The sequence below is a fragment of the Pituophis catenifer genome, unplaced genomic scaffold (assembly GCF_029215685.1).
Source record: "Pituophis catenifer annectens isolate HBS135680 unplaced genomic scaffold, rPitCat1.0.hap2 SCAF_9, whole genome shotgun sequence".
NCBI classification, from domain to species: Eukaryota; Metazoa; Chordata; class Lepidosauria; order Squamata; family Colubridae; genus Pituophis; species Pituophis catenifer.
This window is the reverse complement of record NW_027256889.1, coordinates 3800019-3823555: the sequence shown is the minus strand read 5'-3', so window position 1 is coordinate 3823555 and position 23537 is coordinate 3800019. Positions and strand designations below refer to the sequence as shown.

At 45.1% G+C, this 23537-nt stretch overlaps 1 protein-coding gene and 1 pseudogene across 1 annotated transcript in view; one reads left to right on the top strand and one right to left on the bottom strand.

Moving 5' to 3' along the window:
• Positions 1-749: 749 nt before the first annotated feature.
• LOC139321366 (NTPase KAP family P-loop domain-containing protein 1-like) lies at positions 750-7701 on the top strand (annotated as a pseudogene).
• Positions 7702-12352: 4651 nt separating this feature from the next.
• Positions 12353-23537, bottom strand: part of PPP1R37 (protein phosphatase 1 regulatory subunit 37) — a 38923-nt gene continuing 27738 nt past the window's right edge. The window contains 7 exon segments of the mRNA XM_070949282.1: positions 12353-15837; positions 16676-16766; positions 18249-19233; positions 19820-19986; positions 20077-20218; positions 21488-21600; positions 22370-22525. Coding sequence (XP_070805383.1) covers positions 16684-16766; positions 18249-19233; positions 19820-19986; positions 20077-20218; positions 21488-21600; positions 22370-22525 — 1646 coding nt within the window. The 3' untranslated portion in view covers positions 12353-15837; positions 16676-16683.

Below are 23537 nucleotides of genomic sequence, written 5' to 3'. Positions count from 1 at the left end.
TCCTCAACACAGTGGCTGAAATATTTTGTCATCCCAATTTGAAACCTATCAGAAGCAAATGAGTTTCTGATTCACCACATCTTGGGGTTTTTATTTTTGTTGGGTCTTCCCCCCCACAACTTAAAGAGAACTTGGGGTCAGCTGTGAAGGTCAGTGGAATCTGGAGCTTCAAGAACCAAAATTACATCTCCTCTCATTCTCTTTTTCTTTCTTTCTTTCTCTCTTTCTTTCTTTCTTTCTCTTTCTTTTCTCCCTCCCTCCCTCCCTCCCTTTCTCTTCCTTCCTTCCTTTCTGTCTTTCTTTTTTCTCTTTCTTTCTTCTTTCTCCCTCCCTCTTTCTTTCCCTTCCTTCCTTTTGTCTGTCTCTTTTTTCTTTCTTTTTCTTCTTTCTCCCTCCCTTTCTTTCCCTTCCTTCCTTCCTGTCTGTCTGTCTTTCTTTCTTTTTTCTTTCTCCCTCCCTCCCTTTCTTTCTCTTCCTTCCTTCCTTTCTCTTTCTTTCTTTTCTTTTCTTTTTCTTTCTTCTTTCCTGTTTTTTTCTTTCTCTCCCTCCCTCCCTCCCTCCCTCTTTCCTTTCTTTTGTCTTCCTTCCTTCCTTCTTTTTCTTTTTCTTCCTTCCTTTTCTTTCTTTCTTTCCTTTCCTTCCTTCCTTCCTTCCTTCCTTCCTTCCTTCCTTCCTTCCTTCCTTCCTTCCTTCCTTTCCTTCCTTCCTTCCTTCCTTCCTTCCTTCCTTCCTTTCTTTTTTTTCACTCAATGGACCCGGTTTTTCTAACCTGAAGACTGGAAACAAGAAAAAGTCAGAGCAAAAAACCCTAATGCTGCAAATGCATACATCCCAGATGTGGCTCGATAGACATATTTTGTTCCTCCATTCTCATTAGAAGCTTACCTGTCTCAGGTAACCAGGTTGAGTCACCTGTCTGCTTTATCTCCTCCTGGCAGCCTCCAATCTGCCTGGAGAGCCCGGTTGATGGTCCAGAACTGATGAGTAACTGTGATGAGGAAGTCGCCGGGCTGCCCCACATGCCGGAGGGCCAAAAAGCGGGGAGCCCTTCCTTAAACCAGGACGGCCACTTTATCCACGACGAATGCCAGGATGAAGGTAAGCTCAGCGTTTAATTCACAACTGCTGAATTTGGTCAAATGGAAGGAAGCAAGGATTTATTTATTTATTTATTTATTGGTTCGATTTATATGCCGCCCTTCTCCGGAGACTCAGGGCGGCTTACAATGCGTTAAGCAACAGCCTTCATACTTTTGTATATACCTGTTTAGTAGGGCTTTCGCCCCCCACCCCCCAAGCGGTGTTCTTTTTTATACAAAGTCAGCTTATTGCCCCCACAAACCGGGTCCCCATTTTACCTACCTCGGAAGGATGGAAGGCTGAGTCAACCTGGAGCCTGGTGAGATTTGAACTCACACTAATTGCAGGCAGCTGGCAACTAAGTGCTACTTTAACAGCACTTTAGTCTGCTGCGCCACCAAGGCTCCTTTTAAGCCACTTCTTCCCAAAAAAATCTAACTTGGTACAGATATTCCTCAATTTACAATCATTCATTTAGCAACCGTTTGAAGCAGTGGTGGGTTTCAAAATTTTTTACTACCGGTTCTGTGGGTGTGGCTTGGTGGGCGTGGCATTGCTTGGTGGGCGTGACAGGGGAAGGTTATTGCAAAATCCCCATTCCCTCCCGATCAGCTGGGACTCAGGAGGCAGAAAATAGATGGGGGTGGGGCCAGTCAGAATTTTTACTACCGGTTCTCCGGACTACTCAAAATTTCCGCTACCGGTTCTCCAGAACTGGTCAGAACCTGCTGAAACCCACCTCTGGGTTGAAGTTACAAAAAGTGATTGACAGCCAGTCATCACACTGACAACTATCACAGTATTTCCATAGTGGCATCATCAAAATTTGGACACGTGGCAACCAGCATATATTTCTGGTGGTTGCAATGTGCTGGGATCACGTGATCGTCATTTGTCACCTTCCCAGCCAATAGAAGCAAAGTCAATGGGGGGGGAGGAGGGCGGGCAGCTGGATTCGCTTAACGACCGCGTGATCGACTTAACTTCTGCCGGGATTTAACAACAAGGGCCAAAAAAGTCATGAAATCAGACGTGGCTCATTGAACAACTGTGTTGCTTAGCAACAGAAATTTGGGTCCCAATATAGGTCATAAATCCAAGATTACCTGTGCATTAAAATTTAATTTAAGGGGCTATCACAAAAGGAAGCCAACAGGCCCAGGTTGCCAATGACCATCCCCATAACCTCGGGACGCTGCAACCGTCATAAATACATGCCAGTTGCCAAGCATCTGGACTTTGATCATGTGACCTTGGGATGTTGCAACGGTTATAAGTCCGAGGACTGATTGTAAATCAGCTTTTTACTGCTGCTGTAACTTTGAACAGTCTCTAAACTGTTGGTTGTAAATCAAGGACTACCTGACCAATAGCCTTTTTTATCAGCCCTTTGAAACAGACTTGTGTTGGTCTGTTGCAAACATTAGAACGGTTACCTAAACTTTTCTTAAGAATTCTTTTAATCTTAAGGGAAGGTTAGGTAACCGTTCTAACCGTTCTAACATTTGCAATAGTTCCTGTAGGAGGAGAGTAATTAACGTATGTTTTCCAAACAGGATTAACAGAAATTGTTTTCTTCATTAGCATAATGAAGTCTTAAAAGCTTCCTTTCAATTTTTTTTTTTAAATTATGTCTTCCCTTACAGGCTTTGCAAGCAACCCATTTAATGACTTTTAAATTGCTATTATTTTGTTCCTTGGCATGTTTCTTTTAGGGTGCATGAAATTAGGGCCAAATAATCAGCCCACCTTATTGTCTAATTATAATTGTTAAATAACATTTTGCAAATTTTTGCATCACTTTAGGTTATTGCAATATCTAAACCAGACATATCCAACCCACATCCCGCAGCCACAAACAGACCTGGACAGCTAGTAATACAGCCCCACATGATAATAAAAAATATTTAAAAATTAAGTGTTATTTACTACCTATATTTGGTATTTTGTACGCGGCCCAGGACAATCCCTCTTCACTCAATGCATCCCAGACAAGCCCAAAGGTTGGACAACCATACTCCAGTCTAGATTATAACCAGTTTGGTTTCTTTAATAAATCCCTGTCATTTTTAGAGTCAGTTTCTTTAAGATCACAGGCATTTAATTTTCTTAGCAGGAGGAAAAAAAAAACATCTGGGAAGAACATTTTTTAAAAGCAAAGATAATAGTATGACTTGCATTTGGCTTTTTAAACCTCCTATTGCATTTTTAAAAAACAACATTTATTTCCAATAAGAAGGGAATTTAAAGTCACAAATGTCTTAGAGTTCAAGTCATTACAAAACTTGGTTCACTAGTTCAGAAACTAATGAAATGAAAATGCTGGCACAAAACAGGGAACTCATAGGTGGGTTTTGCTTAATGACCGCCGCCAAAAAGGTTGCAAAGTGATAACTGACTGTACAACTATCATCACTTATGACCTTAATTGCCAGGCTCCATTGTGGTTGTAAATTGAGGAGTTTTGTTATTTATTTTGGTGCAGAATCAGATCCTCTCTATTCCTGCTGGCTCATAAGTTTATTTGCAAAGACATTTGTGGCTATTGTCCTGAATTATTAATCCTGAGTCAATCTCACCTTAATGAGACACACTTTTTAACTGGGTGAGAAAAAAGAAATATGTGCTGTGTCAAGTTGTTAACGATTGAGGGACTTTCCCTTCCTTTTATGTTTCCACCACTGATGTGATATACATGATTTCAAAATATAAACCGAAATACACAGTTGTCCTCGTGTCGTTGCTATAATTAGGTTAATAAATTCATCAGGGCAAATTGATCCGCGCTTGAGATAAAATTTCAGGCTGCGGGTCGAGTGTGAGGGTTTCTGAGAGACACCCATCTCTACACCAACATTCCTTGCAAGTGGAAAACTAACTGCTAAGGAAGTGGTGTTCCTGGCGAAGCTACATTTCTGCATGCAAGGAGGGGAAACTTGGAAAGGATCAAATTTGGGGAGTCCACACAATGAGGGGACACCGTTTCAAAAAGCACAGCTTGCGTAGATGGTTGAAATATTGTTCCCTCATGTGAGAATGTCACCTAGAACTATAAATCTAAATTATTTCATATTCTGAAGAAATCCAGAATACAAGCAGGAGCTAACCAAAAGATTTTGTTGAGCTAAGTCACAATGGAATTGATCTACACACAAGGACCCCACTGTTTAGTGTCCATAAAAAAAAATCAGACAGATGTTCAACTCTGACAGCTGCCATGTTGACTTTATTGACTGTCATAATAAAACAGAGCAAAACTAGACACAGGTCAACCTCAAAACCATGTTTTCTCCAGCCCAGAAACTGCCTTCAAGGTCACGGATAAAATTTTGATTTTCCATCCAGAAAATGCACCAAAAATAAACGTGATACCCTAAAGTCTAAAAGCCTTAGTCTTTTTAATGTGTGTAATTTTAATCCATTTTTATAGTCATCATTGTTGAACATTTGCGTGTTTTATCTTGTGGCAAGCTGCCCAGAGTCATCTTGAACTGCAAGATGGGCGGCAAATAAATTTGATAATTACAAAAATTATCGGATGCTTAACACTCAGCTCCTTCTAGACAGGAGAAAACCACCTGAGGGGAAAAAATACTGAGGAAATCTCAGCTTTGCTCTAAAGCATTTACAATAGGATGAGTAACACAAGATAATTATCCTAATTACTCTCAAATGATTTTTTTTTTCTTCTGGCAGATCTCTGGGGAACAAAAGGCCTGTCAGGGATGGTTTTTCCATAGTAATGCTTTAGTTTAGGGCTAGTAGTGTTTCTCAGTCTTGGCAACTTGTGGACTTCAACTCCCAGAATTCCCCAGCCCAGCCATGCTGGGAATGGAAGTCCATCCATCTTGAAGAATTCTGGCTGGGGAATTCTGGGAGTTGAAGTCCATGCTTTGTAAATTTCCTGAGGTTAAAAAAGACTACTTTACACAAGAAGAGATTTACGACCATATAATTGGGACCAGAATTCCCATTACTACGCAAGGCAATGAAGTGAGTTGCGCCTGATTTTAACAAGCTTTTTTTGTATGGTGGTTTTTAAGCGAATCGTTGCAGTTATTAAGTGAATCATCCGGTCGTTAAATGAATCTGGCTTCCCCCATTGACTGTTTGTTGGAAGCCGGCTAGCCAGGTCGCTAATGGTGATCATATGACCCCGGGACATATTCATAAATACATGTGCCTGAATTTTGATTACACGATCATGAGGATGCTATGATGGTCATAAGTGCAGGAACTGGTCATAAGTCACTTTTTTCATTGCTGTACTGAGTGACACTGATACATGGATATTTTCCATTCTTTTCTTTTTTTTTTTCCCCACTCTTCAGATCTCCTGAGCGAGGATGAGATTTATTGCTCCTGTTTACTGAAGACTTTGTACTATACCTCCACCCCGGTCACCGTAGGTTTCTATTCACCATACAAAACACGTGTTCACTCCTTAATGGAAAAGGTTGCAGGTCAGTCCCAGACTGAGAGAATCAGTGGGGAATCCATCTATGTAAGACCCCTTACTTAGTAGAAGGATCCTCCTTCCATCCATGGGTCTCTGGGAAAGAGAAGAAGCGACCTTACAGGAGTCATCATGCCATCACAAAACTTGCATGATTGGCATCGTAAAGTAACATCATCAGTGCTAGAAAGGAGAAGAGTTTATGGTGGAGGAGGGGGAGGGGAGGGGGAAGAGGAGGAAGAGGAAGAGGGGGAGAGGAGGAGGAGGAGGAGATAGAGAAGGCAGGTGGAGGAGAAGGAGGAAGAGAAGGGGAAGGGGAAGGAGAAGGAGGAGAAGAAGGACAACAACTGTGTGGTCCTTAGTGCTCTTTGAGCTTGGTGAGGTTTTTTAAAGATGTTTTAATACCCAGGTAACATCATCTGATGATGTTACTTAATTGGATTATGAAACATTTGCAAGAAGACCACCAAGCTTGGAGAGCACCAAGGGCCCCACATTTCAACCCTGAGCTACAAATATTCTCTTCTCTAGATAGACGATCTTTGAGAACTTGGCAGATGTTCTCTGAACTCATTTTTGCAGGACAGATGCTCAAAGTATCCATCCGAAGGGAAGAAAGGAAGAGCTACCTGACCCTCCTCTTGTACATCCTGTTCTACCAACCTGTCGTCACCGAGACGCACCTCCCAGGAGAAACCAAGAAGTTCCTCTTCATAAAATTCAGCGCCTGGGAGTATGCCTGCAGCAACCAGTTGTGGGCGGGGTTGGTCACCAGCCTGTGTGACCATATCCGCCACCACTTCGGTCCTCTTCCCCTCAGTTTCTATCATGTGGTAGGAAGCCCTCCAGATTTCGTCTCGGGATCATATGCCGACATAGAAAAGTGGAGGCTTAAAAGGAAAACGTGCTGTATCGTCGGAGGACTCGTGGTAATTATTTTGCTAGCTGGTGCAGGCCTGGTTACTATCGCCCTCTTCGTGCCAGGGATAAGGGATGGCACACTCTTGAAGTACCTTGGTAGCGGCATTGCTGCCATCTTGGGCTCCGGCTTCATCATCGCCATCAGTCCCGTGATTAAGCACTTGATCATCAGCCAGAAAAAGAAGATCGAGAGCATGACCAACAATGAGAAGTTCACCAGACACCTGGGTTTTAGGAGTGCAGTGAAGAGCGAGATTGAGGTCCTCACCAACTTTATCTACTTCATGGAAATCTTCGAGGAACGGCGCTTCAAGATTGTCCTTAAGATTACAGGTTTAGATATATGCAACCCCGAACAGGTGGTTGGGGTGTTGAACGCCATCAATACGCTCCTTTCCAACAGGAATGCCCCCTTCATCTTCATCCTGGTGGTTGACCCCTCCGACATCGTCTCTTCCTTGGAGCAGGCGAGCAGCGTGAAGGGAATGGCGGACAACGGCTACCTATACCTCAACCGCACCGTGACGCTTCCTTTCTCCATCCCGGAAATCGCCATCAAGTCCAAGATGCATTGTTTGAAGGAGACCTTGCAGAAACATGAAGCTCTCAAAAATGTAAGGGGAGGGATTCCTTCCTTGGGGATGAATGTCGAAGCACTGAGGGACACGCAAGACCAGATCGATGATCTGGCATCCCGGTATATCCGTGAAGCTTTCCAATGCTTGGAAGATGAAAATGATCATATCCACCATTATGTCCCAGATAGCATTATCCAGATGACCAGGATCATCAACACCATCCCCATTACGATCAGGTTGATGACGCAACAGCCCCTGCTGAGGCGCAACGTCTCTCCCTGTAATGTGGCCAGTTGGGTGGTATTGGCCAACCAATGGCCGTGTCGCTTGAGTTGGATCCTCCAACGCATGGAAGACACGCTGAAGGGCCAACCGCCCGACGGTTATGAGAAGAAGTTGATGTGGGACGTCTTCGTGGAGACGTGTCCTGAGCTGTTCTCCAAGCATAAGGAACTCCAGAACGTCATGGCCTTGGATGGTGACCCTGAACTTTTTGAGAAATTCTTGTCCAGGGATTTCCCCTTCACCGTTCAAGAAGGGAAGAAATTCCTGAAGTATACTGTGAACTTAGACCATTCCATAAGATGTAAGATGAGACAGCTGCAGGCTCTGGCGACTCTGGAGACCTACAGAAAAGGTGGAACAAATTCAGAGAAGAGGGCTTAGAGATCCTGGATTCATGTGAACTTCCAGGAAATCCTGGTGAGAAAGAAATTTAGCAGGGTTTCATTTGCTGGAAAGATGGGAGCAAGAAAGCTGTATAGATCAGGGGTGGCCGCTATGGCTCCTCTAACCACCTGTGGACTTCAACTCCCAGAATTCCTGAGCCACCTGCCTCAAGAATTCTGGGAATTGAAGTCCATAAGTCATAAATGTCTGTGGAGATTCAAAATCATACAGGTGCTTTTCCAAAGGGGCAACTGAACTTTCTTGTTTTTTTTTCTTTTGAAAAGGTTTTGCTTCTCATCCAAGAAGCTTCCTTCAGTTCTACCTTAAGAATATATAGAAATGATGTATTAGGAATATAGATATAAGAGATAGGTTAAAATAAGAAAGAGTAAAGGTATAAACAAGAATATAGATTACCGATGCGACAAGTTTGAAAAGAAGATGCATAGATTATTTTTGTTTACTTGTTTGTATGTTTTGTTGTTCGTTTGTTTGTTTGTACTTTCTAATAAAAAGATTTTTTTAAAAAAAAAATTCCGCTACCGGTTCTCCAGAACCTGCTGGATTTCACCCCTGGTTTACTCCGAAGAGTAGCATAAATCAACCGACTTCAGGAAAATAGGAAACGAAAAGCACTGGATGGTGGACTTTCTCTAAAAGATGCCAGGTAGTTTGATCTATTCCTACAAAAGAAATACATTCGTTCTTGTACAGTAAGGAAATTGCACCACCCAGTGGTCCATCAAACAATGTTTCGTGCTCCAGCCATTGTAACTAAGAATAGAAATAGAAAAGCAGAGTTGGAAGGGACCTTGGAGGTCTTCTAGTCCAACCCCCTGCTTAGGCAGGAGACCCTACACCACTTCAGACAAATGGTTATCCAATTGTCTTCTTAAAAACTTCCAGTGTTGGAGCATTCACAACTTCTGCAGGCAAGTTGTTCCACTGGTTAATTGTTCTCACTGTCAGGAAATTTCTCCTTAGTTCTAAGTTGCTTCGCTCCTTGATGAGTTTCCACCCGTTGCTTCTTGTCCTGCCCTCAGGTGCTTTGGAGAACAGCTTGACTCCCTCTTCTTTGGGGCAGCCCCTGAGATATTGGAACACTGCTATCATGTCACTCCTAGTCCTTCTTTTCATTAAACTAGATTCTTTCATTAAAAGAGATATTGTAATTGCTTTAGTTCAGTGTTTCTCAACCTTGGTAGCTTGAAGATGGGTGGACTTCAACTTCCAGAATCCCCCAGGCTGGGGGATTCTGGGAGTTGAAGTCCACCCATCTTCAAGCTACCAAGGTTGAGAAACACTGGTTTAGGTTCTCATTGGGTGAACCAACAATTGTGGTTTCTTGCAGTAAACTGCAGCCAAACCACAGCTTTGCAGTGTGTGAATCAGGTTTAACGCTCGTTCGACAAGCCGGCTTTGTATACCCGAGGTCTCTCATCGAAGCAACACAAGGAGGCACAACTAACTTATTTTTAGGAGAAACTTTAAAAAAAAAATGTTTGGGTTGAATCCAGACATCTGTTTCTTTTCTAGGGGCGTATGCCAACACAAATCGATGTAAACCCAGTTTTAAGGTGAAATGTGTGAATCTAGACAAGTGCTTTTGCACATATTACCCGAGATCACCTATTTTTCTCTTCCTACAGCGCAGGACCTGTTTTTTTTTCAAATCAAGTGAGTGTTGACCGATTGGTTATGACAGGAGTCGACCTGTCACCTGAGTTGTGAGCATGATTGTTCTGAAGACACCTACCTGGCTTTCATGCCCAAGGTGGGACTAGAACTCCCAGTCTCCTGGTGATTGGCTCATAATCACCCAGCTGGCTTTCATGCCCAAGGTGGGACTAGAACTCCCAGTCTCCTGATGATTGGCTCATAATCACCCAGCTGGCTTTCATGCCCAAGGTGGGACTAGAACTCCCAGTCTCCTGATGATTGGCTCATAATCACCCAGCTGGCTTTCATGCCCAAGGTGGGACTAGAACTCCCAGTCTCCTGGTGATTGGCTCATAATCACCCAGCTGGCTTTCATGCCCAAGGTGGGACTAGAGCTCCCAGTCTCCTGGTGATTGGCTCAGTCACCCAGCTGGCTTTCATGCCCAAGGTGGGACTAGAACTCCCAGTCTCCTGATGATTGGCTCAGTCACCCAGCTGGCTTTCATGCCCAAGGTGGGACTAGAACTCCCAGTCTCCTGGTGATTGGCTCATAGTCACCCAGCTGGCTTTCATGCCCAAGGTGGGACTAGAACTCCCAGTCTCCTGGTGATTGGCCCAAAATCTCCCAACTAGCTTTCATGCCTGAAGGAGGACTAGAACTCACCATCTCCTGGTTTCTGGTCTGGTACCTTCAATACTAGAGCACTGTTTCTCAACTTCTGGCAACTTTTAAAATATGTGGACTTCGACTCCCAGAATTCCCCAGCCACAAGTCTTAAAAAGTTGCCAAGGTTGAGATATGCCAAATTGGCTTTAAGGTTTAATATGTAGGCTATTGTTTCTAAACTGTGGTTGCTTGAAGATGTGAGGACTTCAACTCCCAGAATTCACCAGCTGGAGAATAGCTGGGAGTTGAAGACCTCACATCTTCAAGTGGTCAAACACTGCTTTCGGCTTAATGGGATTGGCCAGCTGTGGCTTAGTGTGTTGTGAGAATGTTGTCATTTGGGTGAATTCTTCAAACCACGATTCGGTGAACACCTGAAGCAGGATGTTGAGCCAACTCAGCCATTCTCAGTCAAGATGCTTCCATCCCAAAGCGAATGGATGAACTCCAAATCCTCTTTATTTTTCCTCTTAAAAGTTGTTTTCCATTCTTCTGAGAGAGAAGATTAGTTATGCTCATGGAAAGGCCCAAATCATAAAGAAAAACTTGCATTTCTTTGACCAATGCATTTTTCTTATGACTATAAACCTAGTTTTCATTCAATCCTATACCACCAGCCAAGGAAAAATTTGCACCGCTCTATGCATTCTAAATTTGGTTTCCCAAATTATGCAGAGAAGATGTGGCTTGGGAAGTGCAAAATTTTAAACTGCAAACCCCAGCAATGAACAGTTTGGAAATGCAGAGTTTTTCTCAAGAAAGTTTATTTCAACCAGGCATGAGAGCAATAAATCCATGAAGTGCATGAACACAAAATTACTTTATGGCCTCTTTTAATTATAAAAAGTACAGGACCAAGAAGGATTTCTTTTCCTTCTCTACATCTTCAGAAAGAAAAGAATTAACTTATTTTATCTATTTGCCACCTCTTGTCAAGGGCCAAAGAGCCAAAAAAATAAAAATAACGGTATTCTAGTCCATTTTGGAACGTGTGTGAAAGACAGCAGCATGGAAACACTTTGGTCTCTGCAAACCAGCCCTATCCCCGTTAAGAACCACAAACCAAGATAAAAATTTGCACAGGTAGTCCTCGGCTTACGACCACAACTGAGCCCAACATTTCTGTTGCTAAGCAAGGCGGTTTTTAAGTGAGTTTTGCCACATTTTTTGCCGCAGTTAAGTTAGAAACACGGTTGTTAAGTGAATCTGGCTTCCCCATTGACTTTGCTTTTCAGGACACAAAAAGGATTACATGTCCCCAGGACGCTGCAATTGTCATAAATACAAGTCGGTTGCCAAGCGCCTAAATTTTAATCACGCGACCATGGAGACACTGCAATGGTCGTATGAAAAACCGTGCAAAGTCTTTGTTTTTAGTGTCGCCGTAACTTCAGTCACTAAATGGTTGTAAATCGAGGACTACCTGTACTGTCTGTCCACCAGGTAGGAACTCAAGACTGCCTGAGGAAATGCTGGATTAGAGTTACTTCGGACTCACAAGGCCAGGATAAGCTTCAAGTGAAGAGATGCTCTTCCCAAGGCACCCCAACTTTCTGCTTAGCTTCTGGTTACCTCAAAGTCCTTGGGGAAAACAGGCACCCCCTTTTGCAGCCAAGTTTTGGGGGGGTCAGGTCAAACTGAATTGCTAATGCATTTTCTGCAGCTGAATTTGTTCCCTTCAAACAATGCAGAACAGGCGGTCCTCGACTCTCATTTGCTTAAACAACTGTGGAAAAAACACTCACCCACCCACCCACCCAAGGTCCAGTCATGTGGGCGTCTCAACTTAAGACGGGATTTCTGGTGCCAATTGCAGTCGTAAGAGGAGGACTACTTTAAGCGAACTCCAGCCAAGTCCTCTTCCCTTCCTCCTTTGCTCCCTTCCCCCTCGCTAAGATGGCCGCTGCACTATTTGAGGGACAAAAGAATTGCATTTTTATTGAACTCTAGATCAGGGGGTGAGGAACGATGGCCTTTCGGTGACTTCTGGACTTCAACTCCCAGAATTCCTGAGCCAGCCATCTTTCATGACTGGTGGACTTCAGCTCCCAGAATTCGAGCATGGCTGGCTCAGGAACTCTGGGAGTTGAAGTCCACCAGTCATGAAGGAGGCCATCGTTCCCCAGCTGTGCTCTAAAATGGTGGCCAGAAATCCCAGCCCACAATAAAAAAAATAAGAACAAGCAGAAGGACCAGGCTAGTCCTACTGTCCCTTTTAAAAGCTGGGCTACTTGGTCTACATGAGGCAGAAAACCGGTGGCCGTGCCATCGGAACGATTCCTCCTTGCGCCCGATCGGAAGAGACGGAAAGGAGGCACGTGATGAATGCAGCTTTTTCATTTAATAGAAGACAGCTTCCATAAAAATAAAACGACACACGCGCACGCACACACCCCAGATGGGAATGACAAAAAAAAAAAAAAAAAAAAAAATAGCCAAAAGGGGGGGGAAAAATCCCACAAAAATCAAACTTGGGGTGCCATGGAAGGGAAGGGTAAACAAGAGGGTTAATGCAGCCAAAACTTCATCATTAGATATTATTTATTTATTGGGGGGGGTGCATTAACCCTCCCTTTACAAAGAAGCGTGTGGTGTGATTGTGAGTGTGTGTGTGCATGAGAGTGTGTGAGAGAAGATGTCGTGGTCAAGAGGAAGACGGGGGGTCAGACGGAAAAATTGCCCTCCCCGAAATTCAACGCAGCCAAAAAAAAAAAAAAAAAAGTGCCATTTTTTTTCATGCTCCCTGATCAAGATTTCATTGCACTTAAGAAAAAACAAACAAACAAACACGGATTATTTTAAAAAAGGAAGTCGAAAGTTTTTGAGTGTTTTTTTCCTTTTTTTTTTCTTTTTCAAGTCCTGCACCGACTCCTCTGTAGCTAGCTCTCCCTCTCTTCACCTCCTCCGGTCAGTTTTGTAGAAAGGTTGGGGGGGGAGGCAAAACAGGTATTTTGAGGTGAGGAAACCGAGGAAAACATTCCTTTTTCTCGTGTCATCGAACCAGTACCGTAAATAAATACTTTAAAAAAAAAATAATAAATCCGATTTTGCTTCGATGGCTGAGGCGGGAAAAGTTATCCCATGGTTATTTTTTTGGGGAGGGGGTGGAGGAAGGAGGGAGGGGAGGGAGGGAGACGGTGATAAGAAATTTTTGCTTTTTCTACTCTTTTTCTTTCGGGAGCTGTTTGGATGGAGACTTAAAAGTCAAGTTTTTTCCACAGATTTTTGGCCGCCGAGATTTAAGAGGACACATGGGTCTCGGCTTTCCTGGACTTTGGCCTTGTTGGGTTCCCCTTCTGCCCACTCAAATCCACCACGTCGAGATGCCTGCTCATCCCAGGTGAGCCCCTGTCAGTCTTTGTGGGCTCCGTGGATGGGCAGAGAGCTCCGATCGGGGTGAGGATGGGGGAAATGACCCGTGGAGACCACATCCACCCCCAAGGTCTCCAGCTTTTCACCACCTGTGGATCTCTCTTCTCTTTTGCTCGGTTCCGAGGGAAGGTTGGAGAAAAGGGGAGCAAGTGTTGAGCATCCGCCAGCCTTGAGGTGCTGGCTCGGCTCGAAGGGCTCAACATATTGGGGGGGGAGGGGTTCTTTGAAAAGGCCTTCCCTGAGAAATTGTCCAACCTCCCCCACAACACCGTCTGCAGCAGAGGTGTTCAAGCTTGGCTACTTTGAAGATTTGTGGACTTCCAACTCCTAGAATTCCTGGGAGTTGAAGTCCACGGGTCTTAAAATGGCCACAGTTGGATACTCCCCATCTATAGTCATCCATGCCTTCGCCTTCTTTCCTGCTGAGATTGTCGGAGCATCCCAAAAACAGGACATCCAGCAAACTTCTTTTTCCCAGCTTCACCTGGTTTCCCCCAAGTCTTTAGCGTCCCCACTTTTTTTTGGGCCAAATCTTAAGAAAACTCTGGCTCGGCTGGGAGGGGACTCCCTGTGGCTCTGGAACAGAAAAGACAGGAGCAATTCTGGAAGGCCCAGAATTCAACCCCCCCACCCCCACATCTCCACCGGTTAAGAAGAATGTGGAAAGGCCTGCGAAATGAAGAGGTGGGGGTATATCCAGTGGTGGGATTCAGCCAGTTCGCACCTATTCGGGAGAACCGTTTGTTAACTTTCTAATCAGTTCGGAGAACCGGTTGTTGGAAGAAATCTTATTTTGTTTTTTTCCACTTTACAGGGCTAATCCTGTAAGGAAGGCAGGAAGGAAACATTCTGCTGTTGTTTCTAGCCTGATCTTTGATTGCCCCGCTTACAGAAACTGCCTCTCTGGTTAACCCTTATTACATTGTAACAGTGAGTGACGTTGAGTTGGCCATGCCAACACGGTCACATGACCACCGAGCCACGTCTACCCAGAGGGTCATTAGGGCAGGGAACCCGTTGTTAAATTATTTGAATCCCACCACTGGGTATATGGGGGAGGGCAGAGGGGGGGAAAGAATGTGGAGGGGTGTGAAACTACCCTGAACCCAGCAGCATCCGTACAAGGGCTCTCACGTCATTTTTGTCACACGGGATGAGCCCCCCCCCTCCCCGCTCTTACGCAATACAGGCAACTCTCTGCAACTTTTTTTTTTACAGTCCATTGAAGAGTTTCCTAACCCATTGTTCCCCACGGATGGAAAAGAAACGCCCTAGAGATGCAACTACCTGATTCTTTTCACAATAAATCGAAGAAGCCGGCCTGTGTGGCGTTCATTTTGTGGGCAAACTGAGGGAGAGGAATTGCTCCCCTCCCCACGTGTCACCACGTGTCCTCACATGGAACCCCCCAAAAAGGGATGCCTTCTTCCTTCTTCTTTTCACAAACGGAAAGAATATAAGGAAGCCGCCGTGTCCCTCCGACCGGGATGCCAACTTCGAGGCAAGAGTCTTCCCGTGCCGCTTTAAATAAGACACCGAACAAAAAAAAAATAAAAAATAGAACAAACATGGAGACACAACGAAGGAAGGAAAGACGATATGAATGCACGCGTGTGTAGATAAAGAGAATAAAAATAAATAGTAGTCTGGGCTGAGAAATAACAGCCCGAATCGTCCTGCTTAAGGTGAGAAAAGTTGGTGTCTGTGTGTGTGTCTGTGTGTGTGTGTTTCCGGCATGGGGGCATGACAACACGACAAATTTGCCACCTTGACTCAGCACTGTCACAGCTCTCTCTTCCTCTCGGTCTGCAACCGAACCGAGCCTGGTCACATCTGCGCTGCAGGAAAAGCCAAAAAAAAAATAAAAAAAATGCAGGACTTCTTTTTTGTTTGTTTGTGTTTCCTTGGTTCATTTAAAAGTTTAAAACAGACGGCAGCAGTCCGGGATGTCCAGAGCCGACAAAAATTCAATCTGACTTCCGGGGAATCTTTCAAAGAAAGAAAGGAACACGGGGGGGGGGGGAGAGAGAAAAAAACATTGCAAGTGCCCTTGGCTAGTGTTCCAGAAGGAGAAACCGAGGCCATTCATATTGAGAGTTCGTCCTGGGTCTCCAAGTACAAAAGCTTTTTTTTTCTCCGGATCGAGGTCTCCCTTTTGCCGGTTTTCCTGGATCGGTCCTGCGAGACGGCAGGTCTCTTCTCAGAGGAAGACGTCAAGAATGCCAAAAAAAAAAAAAAAGGGGGGGGGACACAGGGTGGGAGGGAGAAAAAGAGAGAGGAGGGGGGGTGCATCTGGAAACAAAGCTCTTTGGGAAAAGGGACAAGGCATTCGGTTGCCCCGGTATTTCAGTGTCCGCTTTGGGATCGCTTGGTGGAGGCAGGGAGTAAAGCTAGTGTTTCCCCAAAGCAACCGGCTGCTCAGCGACTGCCCAGAACTGAAAGAGAAGAGGAGGAGGAGGAGGAGGAAGAAGAAGAAAGTTTAGAGTATCAGTATTGTTAAGATTTTTGGTGCTGTCCGAGCTGGATGGTTTTCTCAGACATTTCATTACCATACAATATAACATCATGAGTGCTAGACGGTAGTGGGGTTTGGGGGGGAGGAGGAGGAAAAAGAGAAGGAGGAGAAAAAGGAAGAGGAGAAGGAGGAGAAAGAAGAGGAGAAGGAGAAAGCGGGGGAGGAGAGAGAGGAGGAGGAGGAGGAAGAAGAGGAGGAAGAGGGAGGAGAAAGAGGAAGAGGAGGAAGACTGTGGGGTCCTTGATGTTTTTTGAGCTTGATTGTTTTCTTGCAGAATTTTCATTACCCAACTAGGTAATATCATCAGTGGTAGAAAGGAGTGGGGTTTGTGGAAAGGAGAAGGAGGAAAGGAGGAGGACAATAACTCTGGGATCCTTGGTGCTCTGAGCTGGGTGGTTTTCTCATTTCATTATCCAAAATGGTTAACAATTTTGGCAGTTCGATTCTCACCGGCTCAAGGCTGACTCAGCCTTCCCTCCTCCTGAGGTCGGTAAAACGAGGACCCACATTGTTGGGGACAATGTGCTGACTTAAAAAAAGATTAAACCCCACCTCCTTCTAGCACTGATAATGTTACCTAGTTGGGTCATGAAACATCTGCAAGCAAGCAAGCAACCAACCACACAAATCTGAGACAACCAATCCACCTGGTGGCCAAAGAGCTCTGTCTTGACAGCACACCTTAATGATCCTTTCTGGGAACTTGATTTTAGTTGAAAACACCCTCCTGTGCCCATGGCGAGAGGGCTGTCCCTTACCTAAAGTGTCACATTGGTTCCTGCCCCATCTCTAGGCTTGCTTCCAAGAGCAACTCCTCCAGCTCCTTCTCGTTTTTGGAACAGTTCAACTCTGAAAAAAACAGAAATGGACAACTGGAACCTCAGGGAGCCATCATCAGGCTGGCCACGAGACCATGAGGGCTCCACCAGCAACAAGTCCTGCAGCCCTCTGAAGCCCAGGAACCTATCCAGAAACGCGGCTACCAAGCCATCACTTTTGACAGGACAGAAGGAGAAAAATGATCCTTATCCAAGGGAAAGAATCATATTTGCTGAGGTTAGATCCAGGAACTTGTTGTGGTCCGCCAGCAGCCTGCGGAGCTGGCACCGGAGTCAGACAGTGAGGAGGCTGGAGAGGAACATGGGCCAGTCCTGGAGGCTGGGGAAGGCCCGGACGAGGGCTCTGCGTGGGAGGCCGAGATGGGGCCAGGGCCATCTGGGAGCGATGCGTGGACTCCGGAGCCTCCAGAGGCAGATAGCAGAGAGGCAGAGGAACAGGAGGAGCCTGTTCTTAGTGCACGCACGTGAAGAGCTGCCAGAAGGCAAGAGCAGCTAAAGCAAAAAGGATGACTCAGGAGTAAGGCCAGATGATTGGCCCCTCCCAGGCGGCTTAAAAGAGCAACAAGGGCTCTTGGCCTCTTTGTAGAAAAGCAACGTTGCTACATTTGTTTCTTGTCGGCATCTCTTGCTTCTGAACTTAGTAGGGTTTTTGCCAAGAAAAGCCTTTGGTAGGGTGCCAAAGTAGACAAAGGTTGGTGATAAGGCCGAAGGACTGTTTATGAAGGATTTGTTTTGGACTAAATTTGGACCAAGCTGAGAATGAAGTAATGAAGTAATGAATGAAGCTGTTCTAATAAAATATGTTTGTTTAGGACTGATTGTATCTGGTAATAACTACTTGGGCCTAGGTCACAACAGAACTTTCTTTTTTTTCCTTTTAGCCACCCTTGCATTCGGGTAGAAATTGGGGTGAATGAACAGAGCTTGAGCATTTACTAGCCGGATGCCCTTCCTGACACCTAGGCAGAGTTCACAGCAGACAATAACTCATTGCCCTCCAGAGAGAGAAATATCTGCTGCTACCTAGCATCAAACTCACAGCCTCCTGAATGAGAGGCGAGAGTTCCACCTCTAGGCCACCACACCTCTCTAAAATTCTAGAACCTTAATGCCACTTAAATTACACGTGCCAAATCCTGGCAACTTTAAGATCTGTGGACTTCAACTCCCAGAATTCCCCAGATGCCTGGCTGGGGAGTTCTAGGAGTTGAAGTCCACATATCTTAAAGTCTCCAAGGATGGACACACCCCTGATTTAAATGTTTTGACCTAGCCTCATCTGCTTTTTAATTCTTCCTCCTCTCCTCCTGGTTTTTCGGGAGCGTATCTCCAGCACCCCACCTGAACATCAAGCCTTGCCTTCACCCCAAAAAGCTTGAGAGCTCCCCCCCCCTTGCTCACCCTCAAGACAATACATCTAATGCAGATTGTGTGCCCTCTTTGGCCCGGCCATTTCATTCTGTGGTTATACCAAGCTTTTCTGCTTTCTTACCATGTTCCACAGCACAGCTGGCTCTTTTCCCGTCGTACCCTAAAGGCGTGTCCGGCAGCACACAAAGAAATTCCGTCTTTACCCCGTTAGGAAGCAGAGTAAGGTGGACCGCGTCCTCACAGGACCCAGAGTTCATTTTGTCGGGGCCCGAATGGGAACTCGGCGTGGGGGGCAGGCTTTCCAAGCCAGCTGTGGGTCCAGCCACAGTTTCACTGGTCTCTGCTTTCGAGCCTTCAGTCTTTACGGGCTGATGTGGGGGCAGAGAGTCCGCCTGCCTCGACGGAGGTGCAGACAGAGCTGCGGGGCCCGCCTTCTGCTGGGCTGCCCTCAACTCCTCCTTCTCCGGCAAGCTTTCCACCCGCGTCACCACGAAGATTTTGTGGCCTCGGCCGGGACTGGAAACCGATATCCGTTTCTCGTTTCCAGGAGAATTGACTTGCAGTGGCGCGCTGCTTGTGGTTCCTATTCGAGATTCACATTTGATTTCTTCTTCTGCAGCGTTCGAGGGGGAGACCTTGTCTTTGGCGCCAAGTGTGTCCCGGCCTTTCTCGAGAGAGCCCACCCCAAGGGGTCCTTCAGTGTGGTTGGGCTTGCTGTGTTGTCCCGACAGAGAGAAAGTTTTTGTTTGCAATGTCTCCTCCTTCTCCTCTTCCTCCTCTTCGGTGTCTGAATCAGAATCGCAGAGGTTGTTGCTGCCATCACTGGCCACTCTCTGCTCCGCTGCTCCGTTCTCGCGGGGTATCAAGGCTTCGGCAACTTCTTCCACTTCTTCCAGGCTGGACACCACGTCCCCGTTCTGCCCGTCCTCTTCTGCCTGCTCCTCCTCCTCCTCCAGAGGTTCCGTGATTGTGATCTCGGGCATGGAGGCTGACTGCTGGAGTTTCTGCTCCTTCTCTTCCTTCTCTTTGGCCAGGACGAAGTTGCGCTTGCAGCCGTTCTGGATCTCGGTCAGGAGGGCTTTCTGCGTCTCGAGGAAACTCTTCACCTGTTGAAAGAGGAGGAAGGCAGAACAAAATTGAATCGGCGCAGTTAAGATGTTCAACTGAGGAGCTTCAAAGATAAGGACCTGCATCTTTCCTTCGGGACCTGCATTTCGGTCGAAACTGCCTGACTTCAGATGTGATGCAGGTTGCAAACTCCATCCAAAGTCATCCAGCCAGTTTTCGTGCCCCAAGGCGGGACTAGAACTCACCGCCTCCCGGTGATTGGCCCAAAGTCACCCAGCCAGCTTTCATGCCTAAGGTAGGACTAGAATTCCCTGTCTCCTGGTGATTAGTCCATAGTCACCCAGTCAACTTTCTTACTTAAGGTAGGACTAGAATTCCCTGTCTCCTGGTGATTGGTCCATAGTCACCCAGCAGCTTTCATGCTTAAAGTGGGACTAGAATTCCGTCTCCTGGTGATTGATCCATACTCACCCAGCAGCTTTCATGCCTAAGGTGGGACTAGAATTCCCTGTCTCCTGTTTTCTAACCTAGTGCCTTAAGAACTAGACCAAATTTTAGGGAATTTGGAGAGCTGCTCCCTTAGAGAGGGCCCATATTGGGAGCTGGCTTCCAACCCAGACTTACCGATTCCTTTTTGGGCTCCCGGTCAAGGTCCAGCCTGAGCAAAGAATGATTGACCTTCAGAGCCAAAGACAAGGCCATAAGTCCCCCCGTCTTGATCTCGTTTTCCCGCAGGTCCAGCCGAAGCAGGCGAGGACTCTCCGCAATGAATTCCGCCACAGCCACAGCACCTGGGCACCAAAAGAAATCATGCAGGCCACACCCCCTAGTTTGGGAGGGTTTCTGCTGCCATCACAGAGATGGCTGCAAGTTCGGCTTACCTTCGCAGGTCAGTTTTGTTGAAGCCAAGCCCAACCGTAGCACTGAGCGGTTGCTGATGAGCCCGTTCTTCAAGTTGCGGACACCTTCGTTGCCAATCGGGTTGTGTCCCAAATTCAGAGTCTCAAGACTCTGGGTGTGAGGCTGGAGGCGTAAGCAGGACAGAAGGTGGGTTATCATGTTTCAGGTTCAAACAATAGGTACATCCCCAAGAAAGCAAAATCCTTGATTTGTAGACCTTTCAAGGAAGGTCTTTCAAGTCATCTGAATCACTGCTCTTTCCTTCCTTCCTTCCTTCCTTCCTTCCTTCCTTCCTTCCTTCCTTCCTTCCTTCCTTTCCTTCCTTCCTTCCTTCCTTCCTCCCTCCCTCCCTCCCTCCCTCCCTCCCTCTCTATCTACTCTATCATCTTCCATCTATCCACATCTATATCTATCAATCATCTATCTCTATCATCTACCTATCATCTACAGTTTCTATCATCTTATCATTCCATCAATTCATCTACCCTGTTCCCCCCAAAATAAGACATCCCCTGATAATAAGCCCAATTGGGTTTTTGAGCACAAGCACTAAAATAAGCCTCCCCCCCGAAAATAAGCCCTCCCCAAAAATATTTAAACGCAGATCTGGAAATCAGGTAAGATATCAAGAGGAGCCCCATCTTGCTCCAAGTGCCCCAAAATAATAAGACCTCCCCGAAAATAAGGCCAAGCGCTTATTTCGGGGTTCAAAAAAAATATATGACAGGGTCTTATTTTCGGAGAAACACAGTACATTCTGTCTGACTATATCTATCTATCTATCTATCATCTATCTATCTATCTATCTATCTATCTATCTATCTATCTATCTATCTATCATCTACTATATCTATCTATCTATCATCTACTATATCTATCTATCTATCTATCTATCTATCTATCTATCTATCTATCTATAAATCTATCTATCTATTTAATCTATCTATCTATCATCTACTACATCTATCTAATCTATAAATCTATCTATCTATCATCTACTATATCTATCTATAAATCTATCTATCTATCTATCTATCTATCTATCTATCTATCTATCTATCTATCTATCTATCTATCATCTACTATATCTATCTATCTATAAATCTATCTATAAGTCTATCTATAAATCTATCTATCTATCTATCTATCTAATCTATCAGCTATCTCTATCTTCTACCTTATCCACCCACCCACGCATCCTTCCTTCCTTCCGTTCTTCTCCTCTCTCCTGTCTTCCTTTCCCTTTCCCTCTCTCCTGTCTTCCTTTCCCTTTCCCTTCCTTCCTTCCTGCCTTCCCTTGATTAAAAAACAGCTCTTCGTTGGGTTCTCCATAGCCTCCAACTTTCTGATGAAAGACCCTGTCCTGAGATACGGCAAGAGGTTTGGACTCACCAATGTCATCCCCATATAGGCCATGCCGGTGTGAGTCAGCTGGTTATTCCACAGCACGAGGGTGACCAGGCCTTTCCGCTGCTCTTTCAGCCCTTCACAGATATAGGCCAGTCCTGGGAAGCGCAAGACAAACAGTTTTAAAAAAGGGAAGTTTTCTTCATTTGTTTTTGGTTTTTGTTTTTTTTTAAATAACACATGGTAACACAGAAGTTCAGCATGTTCTGTATTTAGCTTAAGGGAATAAATACATCCGTTTGTTCTTGCTGGAAACTTTGGATTAACTTCCTACAGCTGTCGGAGGTTTCTGCATCTGCTTTCAATAATTTTATTTAGTTCCCAGGTAGGATGGTTTGAAAAGAGGAAACGCTTAAAAATGAGCTTCTTGGATTAGAAGTATTTTACGCTTTTTATTAGTTCTACCACGAAGAAATTACACACTTTTAAGATCCAGCCAAAAAAAAAAAACAACTTAAGGTATTTAAAAATAAATTATCAATTAACAGCCTTATTCTCCCAAATCTGAAGAATTTGTCTCCTTGGAAGTTGGACCGATTCAAAAGTAGAATGTTTTATGAACTGATTGCAATAAAATGTATTTTATTCCTTCTTTCCTTCCCCCTTTTCTCCTTCCTTCCTTTCTCCTGTCTCCTTCCTTCCCTTCCTCCTTCTTCCTGTCTCCACCCTCTCTCCTTTCCTTTCCTGACTTCCTTCTTCCTTTTTTTCCTTCCCTTCCCTGACTTTCTTTCCTTTCTTTCTTTTCCCTTTCCTTTTTCTTCTTCCTTCTTTCCTTTCCTTTCCTTTCCTTTCCTTTCCTTTCCTTTCCTTTCCTTTCCTTTCCTTTCCTTCCCTCCCTGAGGATGCTTGAGGCTGGAGCTGCCCTACCTGAGTCCAGGACGTGGTTGTTCCTGAGGTCCAGGATCTGTATGTAACAGTTGAACTTCAAGAGATTGCCCAGCTGAGCTGAGTCTTGGAGGCTGTTCAGTTTATTATCAGCTAGGTAAAGTTCCCGCAGGTTCATGTTCATTTTCAGAGCTGTCGCTAAGGACAGAGAAATAAACCAGTGAGCAAAAACAAGAACCTGGGCACAAGAACAAAACTTCCAGTCCCCTGTGGCTGCCAGTACTGGCAGCAAGCCACAACGGTGCAAAAATGAGAGTTGGCTATAGTGACGTCAGGGTGTAAGTCCCATCCCAACATTCAAGTGAAGAGTTGGGATTGTTATCAAGGCATAAGCTGTGTCATTCTCTCCCCCAGGGACATCCTGCATCCAAGCTGCGTTAAGAGGCCTTGCTATTCCATCTTCTTTTACCTAACGCTTTTTCAGCAGAGGAAAAAAAAAGCCCTGTGGATTAAGCTGGAGGCCTATTTAAGATTTTGTTCTGCACGGTGATTAGTGGATGCTTCATGTGAAGTGTTAATACCACTTTATGAAGCCTTGGAAAGACTACACTTGGAAATACGGCATCCAGTTTTGGTCACCAAGATATATATATATATAAAAAAAAGATGTTGGGGCTCTAAAAAGAGTGGCAGAGAAGAGCAGCAAAAACGATTAGGGGACTGGAGGCTGAAACATATGAAGAAACAGTGGCTGGAATTGTCTACTTTAGTGAAAAGAAGGACTAGGGGTGACAGGGTAGCAATGTTCCAATATTTGAGGGGCTGCCACAAAGAAGAGGGAGTCAAGCTATTCTCCAAAGCTCCAGAAGGCAAGGCAAGAAATGGTGGATGGAAACTAAGCAAGGAGAGAAACAACCTGGAAATAAGGAGAAATTTCCTGATAGTTAGAATCAGTGGAACAGAAGTTGCCTTCAGAGGTTATGGATGCTCCATCACTGGAGACTTTTAAGAAGAGATTAGACAGTCATCTGACTGGAATGGTAGAGGGTTTCCTGCTTGAGCAAGGAGTTAGACTAGAAGACATTAATTGTTCTCACCAATAGGAAATTTCTCCTTAGTTCCAGGTTGCTTCTCTCCTTGATTAGTTTCCATCCGTTGCTTCTTGTCCTGCCTTCAGGTGCTTTGCAAAATAGACTGACCCCTTCTTCTT